The 15,179-nt window shown below is 37.9% G+C and overlaps 1 protein-coding gene across 1 annotated transcript in view; it reads left to right on the top strand.

Moving 5' to 3' along the window:
• The first annotated feature begins 576 nt into the window (after window positions 1-576).
• Window positions 577-15,179, top strand: part of ano3 (anoctamin 3) — a 103,693-nt gene continuing 89,090 nt past the window's right edge. Inside the window, exons 1-2 of the mRNA XM_057836987.1 lie at window positions 577-708; window positions 6,049-6,225. Of these exons, the coding sequence (XP_057692970.1) occupies window positions 669-708; window positions 6,049-6,225 (217 nt within the window). The 5' untranslated portion in view covers window positions 577-668. The remainder of the gene's footprint in view (window positions 709-6,048; window positions 6,226-15,179) is intronic.

Below are 15,179 nucleotides of genomic sequence, written 5' to 3'. Positions count from 1 at the left end.
AATAATTTCCCAAGAGTCTGTGAAGTAGCGTCATCTTGTGGCAAAAGTGCATAATTGTCAGCAGGACAAGCTGATTTTATTGTTATGATTAACTGCCTTTTAAAATCTCTCGTGCCATGGCAGGCACAATAAATTCAATTCGATCGTGTCATATATTCGCCACACAACCATTTTTCTTTTCAAGAAAGACAATGTATCGGGCTAAATGACGATTGCATAATATTTTTTTGCTGAAATACCTAAAGCGGGACCTCCATAAGACAAAATTGCATTAATCTAATGAAACAAAGTTATGACCCCTGTACATACGTTGATTTATTCCATGAAATTCTGCCCAAGTCTACTTTTGAAAATATATTGTCCTCTTCTTGGAATTGGTTAAGGGACGGAAAAGTGACGTCCAAGCCTTTTGAGAAGGTGAGTGATGCTCCATAAAGCAGTTCCATCAAATCAGTATTCTCAGGCTTGACAGTTTAATGCTGGAGCCGATTTCACCCGACAAACACGTCAAACTCCTCCCCTCCAACCCGGCTGCAACGTTCCAGGTTACTTTACAACTTCAAGTGCGGCACTGTGGGGAAATGTCAGCCTGGTGAGATGGTGTGGCTCTCACAGGTGTACAAATGTCGCTCGCAAAGTCAATGATGGAGGATTTACATTGATGACACATGGAGGGGAGAGTATCTCGGAATGTTGATGGCTCCTCAGGTGAGTTCTTCAAACCAGGATAGTTTTAAGTGTAAGAAAGTGAGTTTTGTGTGTTTATCTTGTAAGATCCTTCGTTATATTGATTGCACTTTTCTTTTTTCTTTTTTTTTTTATGCAGACTGTGTATATCAACATAAGTATTACTGACTATCACTGTGTCTCCTATTAAATCATGGTTGTATTATTCTTAATTTGTCTAATATTTGAAAACATGTCGCTTAAGTTGGATATTCAGCATTATCTGCAGTAATAGTAATATATGGTTGAAAAACTGTAAGTGTTCATCGAAAACAAGGTAAACTTAATTTTATGTGGCGACCACAAATGACAAATGACAGAAGTACATCTTAAAACAGTCACCAGCAATAACCTAATTTGATTGCAAACCACTAAATGTGGTAGATAATTAATCATTGCTGTCCCTAAAACTGTGCTGTTAAATTGCTGGACCTCTGGCCAGAAAACAATGGATGAAATCAGATACTTTTAGTATTGATTTATTAATGAACCTTTGATGAATGTTGGCTGGTAAAGCACGGAGTCAACATACAGCAGACATGCAAAGTCATCATGTGGTTTTCCATACTCAAGAAACCAATGGTTGTCTTGATAAACAGTGAAGTAAAAAATACTAATAAATCAAATTAAATGTTTGCCAAATAATGAGGACATAATTTTATCCTGTGTACATAAATATCATTGGTGAGATATGTAGACTGAGCGTGACTGCCACTCACTTTAATGATCATCATTCAAATGCATGAATGCATACGTACTGCAACTTATGATACTGTACATATCATCATAGCCTGAGGCATACATACACGGTATGTAAACACGGTGGCCATTTTCAGACTGCTAATAAGAAAATGTCTACATATATGTGGAGAAAAGCCTGAAGCTCAATTTAATTGCTCGTGTCAACAAAACCTGAGTTAACCCTTTACAGGGCATTTATTACAATAAATAGTAAAAATCTATTATCTTGCGTGAACTTTTTAAAATTGGTATCACTTTGTATATACAGTATCTACATACATATATATTCTACCCTCGTATTTTTTACGATTTACTTATTGACTGCCATTTAAATGACATCCAATCTATTCCAGCCCAACACATCATTCCATGTTTTTTGCTATTATTAAATAAAATATCTGTAGTTATATTAAGTTTTCTCATGTTTTTGTTTTTAATTACAAAAATGCAAACAATAACCTAATGTAAATATTTTTCAAACGGGAAAAAAGGAAAAGAAACAATAGTTACTTTTTTTTCCTCCTTTTGTGTTAACAAAATTTACAATAAAAAGAAAACTATAAAAGGATTCGTACAATTTTTTTAAGGTCAACAATGTCTCTAAACCACTCATCGACCCTCAACTTAGTTGTCAACCTGTTTGATAATCAATTACTTGTCAATTAGTAATGGCACCCTTAGTTGGCAAGGCATAATGGCCCTCTGAAGCAAAGCATAACTACCATGTGGCCCGTGAAAAAGATTGAGTTTGACACCCCAGCTTTCAAGTTTGAAGTCTGACATCTGACACACACACAATATTTAAAATCAATAAGAGCTCAACATTCTGCTGGCTCACTTTAAAATATGTCTTCTATTTGATGGAAAATGTTTTGAGCTTTTAGTCATCACTAATGCAGGCTGTTTAAGAGCTTTTGAGGCTCATTGGCACTGAGAGGCCATGTAGTAATAGACATAGTGCAATTAAAATGGCTACACACACATACCTTTTTCACCTAATATTTATGGATGAGATGATGTTGAACACAGTTTACTTCATTAGCAGGTATTTGAAAATTGGTATGCGCATTTGGAATGATGACATTTGGTTCAGTGTTGTTCTGTAGGGTTACAACATGTTTCACAATTTTTTTTAACTCACTCAGATTTCCTTTACTAGACCCATGTAGTGACTTCACACTGTTTGAATAAATAATCAGTGACGAAGGAAGTTCATCCAGGAAGTACCTGCTCATGTATCGATCTGATCTAATGTCTCCATGCCTTTTTAATTTTTTAATGACAGTTTTTCACTTGGTGAGTGCAGGCATATTAGACCAACACACATTCACTCTTATCTGACTACTCACTCAAATGTCTAGTAGGTCTAATTGCACTTTGTCAATCAGTGCTGGTGCAATAATCTTCATTAATGGGAGCCGAAACCCAAAGGGAGTTGACTAAATATGCTTATTCGGGGGGATGCTTCTGCTTCACGAACACCATTGGCTATTCCCATACGGTATGCACCAGCCTGTCTGGCTGACCATTCTTTTCTTATGGGGCTCCATCAAGGTGACATGATGTGGGCCACGGTCCAACATGTGCATGGAGATTCATCACTGATTCAGGATGTTTGGACACTGAGTGCAGCCTGCGGGACTCTTTGTTTTTCCCAAAGAAGCCAAGTAGTAATAAAATCTTTTTGAATGTAAATCTCACACTTGTCATGCTAAAATGCCACAAAAAAATGATATTTTAGGTTATCGTTTGGTTTTGGGTTTGCTCAAGCACCCATTAAATTTGAAATAAGAATTTGTTGTTTTGTGCTATCTATCTCTCTCTCTCTCTCTCTCTCTCTCTCTCTCTCTATATATATATATATATATATATATATATATATATATATATATATATACAGTGCCTTGCAAAAGTATTCGGCCCCCTTGAATCTTGCAACCTTTCGCCACATTTCAGGCTTCAAACATGAAGATATGAAATTTAATTTTTTTGTCAAGAATCAACAACAAGTGGGACACAATCGTGAAGTGGAACAACATTTATTGGATAATTTCAACTTTTTTAACAAATAAAAAACTGAAAAGTGGGGCGTGCAATGTTATTCGGCCCCTTTACTTTCAGTGCAGCAAACTCACTCCAGAAGTTCAGTGAGGATCTCTGAATGATCCAATGTTGTCCTAAATGACCGATGATGATAAATAGAATCCACCTGTGTGTAATCAAGTCTCCGTATAAATGCACCTGCTCTGTGATAGTCTCCGTATAAATGCACCTGCTCTGTGATAGTCTCAGGGTTCTGTTTAAAGTGCAGAGAGCATTATGAAAACCAAGGAACACACCAGGCAGGTCCGAGATACTGTTGTGGAGAAGTTTAAAGCCGGATTTGGATACAAAAAGATTTCCCAAGCTTTAAACATCTCAAGGAGCACTGTGCAAGCCATCATATGGAAATGGAAGGAGCATCAGACCACTGCAAATCTACCAAGACCCGGCCGTCCTTCCAAACTTTCTTCTCAAACAAGGAGAAAACTGATCAGAGATGCAGCCAAGAGGCCTATGATGACTCGGGATGAACTGCAGAGATCTACAGCTGAGGTGGGAGAGTCTGTCCATAGGACAACAATCAGTCGTACACTGCACAAATCTGGCCTTTATGGAAGAGTGGCAAGAAGAAAGCCATTTCTCAAAGATATCCATAAAAATTATCGTTTAAAGTTTGCCACAAGCCACCTGGGAGACACACCAAATATGTGGAAGAAGGTGCTCTGGTCAGATGAAACCAAAATTGAACTTTTTGGCCACAATGCAAAACGATATGTTTGGCGTAAAAGCAACACAGCTCATCACCCTGAACACACCATCCCCACTGTCAAACATGGTTGTGGCAGCATCATGGTTTGGGCCTGCTTTTCTTCAGCAGGGACAGGGAAGATGGTTAAAATTGACGGGAAGATGGATGCAGCCAAATACAGGAACATTCACGAAGAAAACCTGTTGGTATCTGCACAAGACCTGAGACTGGGACGGAGATTTATCTTCCAACAGGACAATGATCCAAAACATAAAGCCAAATCTACAATGGAATGGTTCAAAAATAAACGTATCCAGGTGTTAGAATGGCCAAGTCAAAGTCCAGACCTGAATCCAATTGAGAATCTGTGGAAAGAGCTGAAGACTGCTGTTCACAAACACTCTCCATCCAACCTCACTGAGCTCGAGCTGTTTTGCAAGGAAGAATGGGCAAGAATGTCAGTCTCTCCATGTGCAAAACTGCTAGAAACATACCCCAAGCGACTTGCAGCTGTAATTGGAGCAAAAGGTGGCGCTACAAAGTATTAACGCAAGGGGGCCGAATAATATTGCACGCCCCACTTTTCAGTTTTTTATTTGTTAAAAAAGTTTAAATTATCCAATAAATTTTGTTCCGCTTCACGATTGTGTCCCACTTGTTGTTGATTCTTGACAAAAAATTAGAATTTTATATCTTTATGTTTGAAAACTGAAATGTGGCGAAAGGTTGCAAGGTTCAAGGGGGCCGAATACTTTTGCAAGGCACTGTATATATATATATATATATATATATATATATATATATATATATATATATATATATATATATATATATATATATACATAACATATACATAAGGTCCTGGAGTGGCCTAGCCAGTCTCCAGATCTCAACCCCATAGAAAATCTGTGGAGGGAGTTGAAAGTCCGTGTTGCCCAACAACAGCCCCAAAACATCACTGCTCTAGAGGAGATCTGCATGGAGGAATGGGCCAAAATACCAGCAACAGTGTGTGAAAAGCTTGTGAAGAGTTACAGAAAACGTTTGGCCTCCGTTATTGCCAACAAAGGGTACATAACAAAGTATTGAGATGAACTTTTGGTATTGACAAAATACTTATTTTCCACCATGATTTGCAAATAAATTCTTTAAAAATCAAACAATGTGATTTTCTGTTTCCTTTTTCCCCACATTCTGTCTCTCATGGTTGAGGTTTACCCATGTTGACAATTACAGGCGTCTCTAATACTTTCAAGTGGGAGAACTTGCACAATTAGTGGTTGACTAAATACTTATTTGCCCCACTGTATATATAAATTTATTTATTTTATCTATATATTTTATTTTCTAATTTATATAATTTCTTAGTGGAAAAGTATAGTAATGTTTCATTGCCGTCCAATCCGTTTTGACATGGTGGGGCTGGCAGTGGTCAGCCCAATGAGTTTACTCATCCACAGCCCTGGTATGTGTAGTATTCACAGACTATGTATCACTTCATTATCTCTTCTGCTCACTTGATAAACGATACTGAAAACTTTCATTAGCCATAATAACATGTATAATGTGCGTTTGGATCGATTTTTATTTGATTGTGCTTAACCAATCGATATATTGATCCAGATCAGTTAATTGTTACACCCATCAACATTTATATAAAAAACACCCACTGACGAAAATAGACATCCAATCTATTCTGACTGTTAGAGCTACCTCCCAGTCAGAATGGATCGGATGTCTATCGCCATCAACGGCAGCCAAAGAGTTAATAACGTGTTCTTGTCTTGCAGGAGTATCATGTCATCAATACAGTTGCATGTCAGTGCCCCTGCTGGGCAACTGGGCCTGCCACTCCTTCACATCCCACGGCAACGTTCCCATCAGCTCCCCTCTCAGCCACTCAGCCTCTTGGAGTTCATCGCCTGGCCAGACTCACTCAGGAGACACCCAAAGCAACCAGACCACTGGTAAATTGACATTTTATACGTCACAAAAAACTCAAGACTTTTTCACAGGGGTGTTCAGACTTTTTATATTCGGTATAGTTAGTACATAAAGGTTGCAGTCACAAAATGAACCTCAGGATGGCAGTGTTTAGCCGTGTTAAACCCTTTCTGCCTCTGCAGTGCTGTCATCTGACCTACATCTCAACATGCAGGGAAGCGAGCGATGAAATTTGAAATAGAGCTGACCCTTTAAGAGCTCCTTGATTATTTATCAAGCAGCTCTGCACAAGAAACGCTGTTGTATTCAAGTTTTCAATGAGTGTTGCAACGTGTGCTTCAGTCGCCATCCCTCCATTTTAGTGGAGTGGGGAGGAAAGCAGATGGTATTTGCATATGGCACCTGTCTGCCTTTTCTGCTAAATAAAACTTAATGGTTTGACTGTGTTCTATAGTCAAGATCACGTTGTCTGCGTCTGAGGCTTTTGGGTTTTGACTGACCGTTTAACCTTGCTTGCTGAAGATTTAACTGTGGAGAGGTGGAACACTCAAAAAAGGATGTTTTTTTCCCAGTCCTGCACATTTGAGAAGTAATGACCGTGTTTAATCATCATAATATTCTGCATATTGCAGCACATCGATCAGCACAGAAATAATCACGCTCTTGTGTCCTCCAACTTGCCTTTAGAGGATTAGGGTAAAATTAAGGCGTCAGTTTAAATATCTGGTTTGCAGCTTGACTAGAGGACATAAGTAGTTGTTTTGGTGACACATGTAGAACAATTAGTCTCTGAGAAAGACTGGCCTGCAGCAGTGTGTCTATTGATTGTTAGTGTTCTTGCCTGGAGTTTGCAATGCCAAAGCAGATTAATCAGGTCAGAATGACATCGAACCACTTGGTGTTTCTTTATCACTGGGGTTCGAGTGTTGAGCATCTGTTGGATATCTATTTGTCTTCATTACCGGCAACAGGGAAAATTCCGTGGCAAGAATTTTTTTGGGGGGAGGGGATTAATTTTGTCACCGTTTTAGCCGTCTTAGTGTGAGCCCAACTGTCTGTTCTTGTTTGGTCATTGTCTACCCCAGTGTTATCGATGTCCTGTCAAAGCCCTCGTGTTGATATTCCCAAGTAAATTACAATTCCTGGTCTTGTTTAATCCCCCCTGCTTTTGTGTGTAGTTTGTTTTTTGGTTAACTAACAATAAACCGTTTCTGAGTTCACCTCCTTTGTTGTTTTCCCTGGTTTTGGGTCTACCATGCCCAAGCGTCGTGACAGAACCAGAACAGACAGCACATGGGGAACTTAAATACAGACATGGATTAACAAGACAATAAGATACAGGTTGTTGATACAAGAGCCAGCGGATTGATCAAAACCCAAGGAGCAGGCCACAACAGGTGAAATCAATTGGTAATCACATGGACAAGAAACACTAGGGAAAAATCCTAACAAGACTCAACTCAAGGCATGACATACAGTGGGGAGAACAAATATTTGATACACTGACAATGGGAAAACCCATTGGGAGTGTATCAAATACTTGTTCTCCCCACTGTATATACGCATACATACAGAGATCTGAGTCAATATTCAAAGAAACAACCAGAATATTAATTGGCCGCTCAGTTTTATTTAAAAACTTTGCAGAATGGAAAAAACAACAAAATTGACTGCACCGTAAACAGAAGCGTAATAAAAAACGAAAACAATTTAGCTTAATGGCAGATTGCAAGCAACTATCAGGTGCATACCGCCACCTAGTGTACAAGATTGAGGTGGGCTTTATTAGTCAATAGTTCAACCGCCTTATCTTGCTTGTACTTGTGTTGCCGCCATCTCGTGCTCAATTACAGTGGAGTTGCACAGGGCTTATCGATTGCACCAACGAAACTATCAATTGATAAAGGGGGGACAAAAGTAACGTGTAAAGCAGGTGAAAATTTGAAAAGTAGTTGAGTAAAAGTACAGATACATGCTGTAAAATATAGTGAAGTGAAAGTAAAAAGTACCACTTCATATTTGTACTCAAGTAAAGTACAAATATACAAAAATGTACTTAAGCACAGTAACAAAGTACTTTTACATTGTTACATTCCACTACTAGTTTGCTCTGTGACATAAGCTGCTTATGTGTACCCCATTGGGCATGATTACATCAACTTAAAAACTCAAATAGTCAAGTTAAAGAAAGACAAGATAAAGAAAGAAACCCAAAAACTGAAAATAAACATCATCAAATCTTATTTGGATAGCAAATATTGGCTCAGAAACAACGCCCACCTATGAAACCAAATTAAAAAGAATGGGGATGAAACTACAGTAATGTGAAAATGCCCTGCATTTACATAATTTACACTGATCTTTTTATCATTCTTTTTTTTTTTATGGACCTGATGCTGATAACCTGTTCATTTGGCACAGAAACCAAACATATCTTACACATATTATATAATTGTACATACTGTATGTTTCACTTAAGGCACACACATCACCTTTATCATGCACAACCCAGCAGAAAAAAATCTTATTTAATGATAAAACACATCATTTCTATTTCGAATGAGTAATACTACAGAAAAAAAGTAAATACATGCCAGTATTTCCAGGACGTGGCCACCAGACATGGGAGCAAATGTGCTATCAATGCTTATACTATTTTAGCCAATCAAATGCGATTATCCCAGATAGCCCGCCCTTCTTCGTGACATCATTAATACCCATTAATTCATGCACCTGTGCTCGATCATTCAGTTTGTATGTGCTGGGTATAAGGAGCTCAAAAAATGGCTGCACTTGTAAGCGCAGTCATTTTTTTCCTTTTAATATAGTTTGTCCCTTTTCATAGTTCTAAAACATTCACCAGTCACATAATTGAATCATTTGAGCAACTGTCTTTTACATGAAGGTCAAATATACTATGTGTTGTCTGTCCCTTTAAATAACTGGAAATGTTCTAAGCACATTAGTACAATAATTACAGCAAACATATCACCAAGCAGGATCGTTGTTATCCCATATCGAGTGTAAGTACAACGTTCAGAAAAAATATACTGCATATGTAATAATATCCGAGTAGGTAAGAGGAAGTGTACATCTTTAAAATCTTCTCTGAATTGCTGCTCTAGCGCGAAATGAGGTTTTACAAAGTCGCCTACATCTTTGATGGTTAGTCTGGACCAGGGGTGCCCAATCCCGGTCCTCGAGAGCCCCTATCCAGCTTGTTTTCCATGTCTCCCTCCTTTAACACACCTGAATCAAATGATCAGCTCATCAGCAAGCTCTGCAGCAGCCTGATAACACCCTGATTAGTTGATTCAGGTGTGTTAGAGGAGAGAGACATGGAAAACATGCTGGATAGGGGCTCTCGAGGACCGGGATTGGGCACCTCTGGTCTGGACAATCCTTGTAAACACTGCATTAGGAATACAGAAGGGTTTTTTTTGTTTTGTTTTTTTGAGACCGGTGAAGACTCAGCAGCTTTAGGACAGTGTGATATTTTTTGTGCAAGGGCCTATTATCATTGCCTCTGTGCCTTGATATATGAGTGGTTAGATTTTTTTCCCGTTTCGTTTCGTTTTTGTCGTTCGGATGTTGCTGTTTTTTTTTTTTTATCTAAGAGCAAGTTCTGTAAATCAGTAGGTATGTCAACTTTACTCTGTCTTTTAATGATATATCATTAAAAGATGAATTTACTCAATGAATGATAAAATGATTTGTGAGTTTAATTTTACAGAGAAGTATTCATAAAGCAATTGAGATCTTGAGCCCGTCCCTTTAAGCAGTCTCAAAAAAATAAGTAAATCTAATTAGGTAAACTCAAATTTTCAACTTAAAAAAAAAATTTTTTTTTTTAAAGTAAACTCACTATTTTTTTTTTTTTTTTTTTTTTTAATAACTGCAAAATTCAAATGACAAGTACAGTATGATTTTCATTGGTCCATTTTCATGACGCTTTTTATCTGTAATTTTGTTATGTTCATTATTCTGAGGTCTGCGGTGAGGGTCAAGCTGCCTTCTGTCTGTGTGGCTAAAAGTCTGTGATCGATCGATGCGTGGATCAATACTTGTAATTGTTGCTTTATTTGAGAATTGCGACTCGCACGAGTTTCCCGCAGTTTATCCGGAGTCTGTTATTGGGGGAGCGGAGGTGGCGACGTGTAAATCCCCGTACCCCCACCCTGCCACCACTCTTTCACCTCTATCCTCCTCCCCCTTCGCGTCACCATGACAACAGCCGCGGATAGTTCGCCTGTAGCCGAGGGAGAGAGGGAGGGAGGGGGGACATGCGGAGCTGAGACAGGTGTCGTTGCGCTTTGCGGATCGTCCGAGCTCGGGGGCTCTTTAGACAGGATGGAACCCGAGAGAGCACCTAACACCGCCCCATCTTAGTTTGACACGCACGCGGCCAATTTGCTATTCGACTTGAGGAATTTCATCACGCTGGAAAACACTAGATCGCCGCAATGGTGCACCACTCAGGCTCCATCCAGTCCTTCAAGCAGCAGAAAGGTGGGTTGCAAGTGTGGCCAGTGCGCGTTCTTTGCTTGAGAGTTTTCTTCTGCTGCTTTGTACTTTTTTTTTTTTTTTTTTTTTAACATATCAACTTGAACTCAAACATGAAGGGTTGTGCAGGGTTAGAGGTTTTGGGCTCTCTTGGGATAGGACGTTAGTTTCATTTAAAGTATGTGATTGCATGATGTATGAGCACATTTTGCATGCTGTGTTCAAAAAATGCCTGACCTTTATGCACAATCCAATCAGTGCAACAAAAGCCCGTGGGACAGCATAATCCTGAGCTCATCGCTGTAAATTACGTAGGAACAAATGACTTTTTTTTTTTTTTTTTTTAATGTTTCATGTCCTATGCTTATCCAATTCATTTTTACAGGATGCTGCTGTACAGTTTGCTTCTGTAAAAATAAAAGCTTTTCAAAAGTGTGCTAAAAACCTGGAAGCTAAAATTTGCCCATTAGTTTTCAACTCTAAACCCACGAAGATATTTTCATTAGGGTTTATCCGATACCGGTTAATCCTCGGTACTTTTTATACATTAATACGTGAATTTAAAAAAAAAAACTTTTACAGGGCACTTATTTAACTCATTGACTGCCATAGACTGTGGTAGACGTCCAGCTTTTTTGACTGAGAGCGGTAAAAGAATATTGGTTCATTAGCAGCTCCCAGTGAAAATCAATTGGAAGTCTAGCACCGTCAATGGCACTGAAAGATGAGTATTCACAGCCATTCCTCCCAGTTTGATTAAATTCGACGTCTATCGTTACTTTGGGCTGTTACCAGAATGTGTCTCTTTTTTATTCATTTTGATTTCATTATTAGCTATTTTTTACACATTGTATTAATTTATAAAGTTATAGCTAAATAAATAATTTAAAAAAAACAAAACAATGACTAGTAATTTAAAAGTGTATAATAATTGTTCATTTTTATTTTTCTTTTTTTTTTTTTTTTTCATTTTTATAATGACCAAATATAGTCACTCTCCCTATAAAGGGTCAATGGTCTTAATCAGGGGTGTCCAAACCTTTTGCAAAGGGGGCCAGATGTGGTGTGGAAAAAATGTGGGGGGCCGACCTTGGCTGACGTCTTTTACGTAGAACAATATATTTAAGGACATTTTAGCAAGCCATTTTTTGTGTCACACTTGCTGTATTATTTTCATAAAATTAATAATTTCATCAATCTCGCAACTACCCTTTGTGGTGTTCTCTTTTAACTCGGGCTCATGCGAAATACTGCTGCTGTGAAATTAAACTAGCTTCAAATTGCTTCAATTTCTCGCTGCGGATCATTCCTGTAATCTTGTCGTACATGTCAGCGTTTCTTGTTTGGTAATATTGCCTTACATTGAACTCTTTAAGAACAACGACTGTCTCTTTGCAAATGAGGCAGACACAGTTGTTGCCTATTTTAGTGAAGAAATACTCCAATTTCCACCTACCCTTCAAGCGTCGGTCGTCGCAGTGGACTTTCTTTTTTTTGTTGATAGTCGCCATGTTAGAAAATTGGAAGTAAGGGGTCACATGGGGTAATGTTGCTTGGAGTGCTGCTGCCTTTTAGTTGGTAAATGAGGAGCAGTATTTAGTGTGTAAGCTAATTCATATGCTGGTAGCAGTGCAGCTGACCAATTTATTAAGTCTGTGTGCAGGCCAGATGTTACTGATTTTATGACAGAGGCTGGGGGCCAGATGAAATTTGACCATGGGCCGCATATGGCCCCCGGGCCGGACTTTGGACATGTCTGGTCTTAATGGTCTACTTTAGAATAGCCGTTCGCTGTAGTGACAGCGCGCCCTGAAAGGGTTCAAATGTAATGTAAAATGTAATTTATAGAGCAAGGAAGCAGGGTTAAAATGTATTTATTTATTTTTTAAATCAGGCACTAAAATGATTGCTTTTATTCAGTCCGGTTATCTCCGGTTGCTTCGGAAACTACCAAATTGATCCTGGTTTTCGGTAGCCAACCCTAATTTTCCTGATTACAAAGTCTTCTAAGAGTGCAATTACTTTATTTTTGATGCTTCGTGAACTTTAAGGACAATATTTCAGGGGAAAATGATCTGAAAAGGATCTCCATTGGAGATACAGTATTCTGTAAAGAATGACAGAAAATCCTAAACGCAGATCCCATATACAGTCATGAACGAAATTATTGGCAATTTTTTCAGAAAATACAGCATTTCTCACAGAAATGAATGAAATTCCAAATGTTTTCAGTAAGAATGTGTTTATTTCTTGGATGTGCATTGGAAAAACACAAAAAGCTGAAGAGAAAAGCCAAAATGTAAACAATTTTACACAGAATGCAAAAAATGGGCTGGACAAAAATGTTGGCACCCTCAACTCAATATTTGGTTGTGCATCCTTTAGAAGAAATAAGCAAGCAATCGCTTCCTATAACCATCAACAATTTTTGTGCACCTCTCAGATGGAATTTTGGATCACTCTTCTTTTGCGAACTGTTCCAGGTCTCAGATTTAAAGGGTGCCTTCTTGCAACAGGAATTTTGAGATCTTTCCATACTGTTCAATGTGATTTAGATCAAGACTCATCAATGGCCACCTCAGAATTCTCCAGCGCTTTGTCTCCAACCATTTCTTGGTGCTATTTCAGGTGTCATTTGGGTCGTTGTCCTGTTGGGTCATGCATGACCTCTGACGCAGACCCAATTTTCTGACACTACACCCTACATTGCGGCCCAAAACATTTGGATAGTCTTCATATTTCATGTCTCCTTGCACACTGTTAAGGTACCCAGGGCCAAAGGCAGCAAAACAACCCCAAAACATCATTGGACCTCCACCATGTTTAACTATAGGCACTGTGTTCTTTACTTTGTAGGCCTCATTCTTTTTTCTGCCACTGGGCACTGGTATTATTACATATACTGAGTTGAGGGTGCCAACAATTTTGTCCAGCCGTTTTTTATTTATTTTATTTTTTTATTGTAATTAATAAAATTTTGTACATTTTGGCTTTTCTCTTCAGCTTTTTTTGTTTTTCCAATGTACATCCATACTGAAAACATTTGTAATTGCATTAATATCTGTGAGTAATGCTGTATTTTCTGTAAAAAAAAAAAATCCAGGGGTGCCAATAATTTCGTCCATGACTCTAAAGTTAGGTTTGAACTGAAGAGCACTTAAAGGCATAATGTGCTTAAAGGTCGGTCAGTTTTTTGCTTTCCGTCATATAAAAGCAGTTTGACATTTAAAAAGCTTTTGTCACAGGCTGGTAAAGTCACTCATGCAGTCAAATGTAAAATGCTTTGCCATACAAAACCTTACTTGCATTGTGTAAATAAACATTAGACTTTCAACTTTGACATTGACGGGGTGCTGGGCAGATTAATAGGGGGCCTATCTCCGTCAAAGCTGACCGAGTGGAAACACAAAGAGCTTTTTACGTAGAAAATTCCTGTGAATAAATGCGTAAATCCCTCAATTCTTTATAGATGTGGACGTAAAACAGTCTTGATTCTTGGTTAAAAGCAAAAAAAAAAAAACAGGCAGTTAGCATTTTATTTTACGTAAATATGTCAAATGTGCTGCTTGTCTTTAAGTCACTGTGGCGCCGCCTTACCACAACAAAGAGCTTTTTACGTTGAAATTCTTGTCAATAAATGCTTAAATCCCTCAATTCTTTATAGATATGCACGTAAAACAGTCTTGATTCTTGGCTAAAAGCCCCCCAAAAAACGGGCAGTTAGCATTTTATTTTACGTAAATATGTCGAATGTGCTGCGGCCGCCTTATGAAAACAAAGAGCTTTTTCTGTTGAAAACTCTTGTGAACAAATCCTTAAATCCCTGAGTTCTTTATAGATATTATACTCGATTCTTGGTTAAAATCTAAAAAATCCTGCAGTAAGCATTTATTTTATGTAAATATTGCAAACTACGATGCCAATGCCGTAGCGGCTAATTTCTCCCATTGATTTTTTTTTCACAACGTTTAAAAATGCATGCATGGTACAAAAAATGTAATACCGTATTAGCAAGAATATAAGACGGCCCTGATTATAAGACGACCCCTTCTTTTTCAAGACTCAAGTTTGAAAAAAGACTTTTTGAACTCCAAATTAATTTTTATACAGAAAATAATTACCGTACAGTACATCCGAAACAAATGATTATAACAATATATTTGAGAGAAAAAATGTTATTTTGCCTCATTCAAATCTTAATATCTGAACATTTAAATATGTAAACTAAAGTGCAATCACATTTGTAAAATGAATGGCTTCTGGTTTTTGAAATGTAAATAAACCAATCTATTGTGATAAAACAACAAAATTGCAATAACTGCATTAACCATCAAGGTGAAGTCTAACTGTAACTGTATTATTGAAACTAATCTGAATAAGGAAAAACATTGCAATAAAATAATGCAAACTGGTTAAAAATTGGTCAAACTTGAGAGTAGCTGAGACCTGTCATGACAGAACATCGCTTCAATTA

Source organism: Corythoichthys intestinalis, chromosome 5 (assembly GCF_030265065.1).
Source record: "Corythoichthys intestinalis isolate RoL2023-P3 chromosome 5, ASM3026506v1, whole genome shotgun sequence".
Taxonomy (NCBI): Eukaryota; Metazoa; Chordata; class Actinopteri; order Syngnathiformes; family Syngnathidae; genus Corythoichthys; species Corythoichthys intestinalis.
This window is presented reverse-complemented; position numbering and strand designations above follow the sequence as displayed.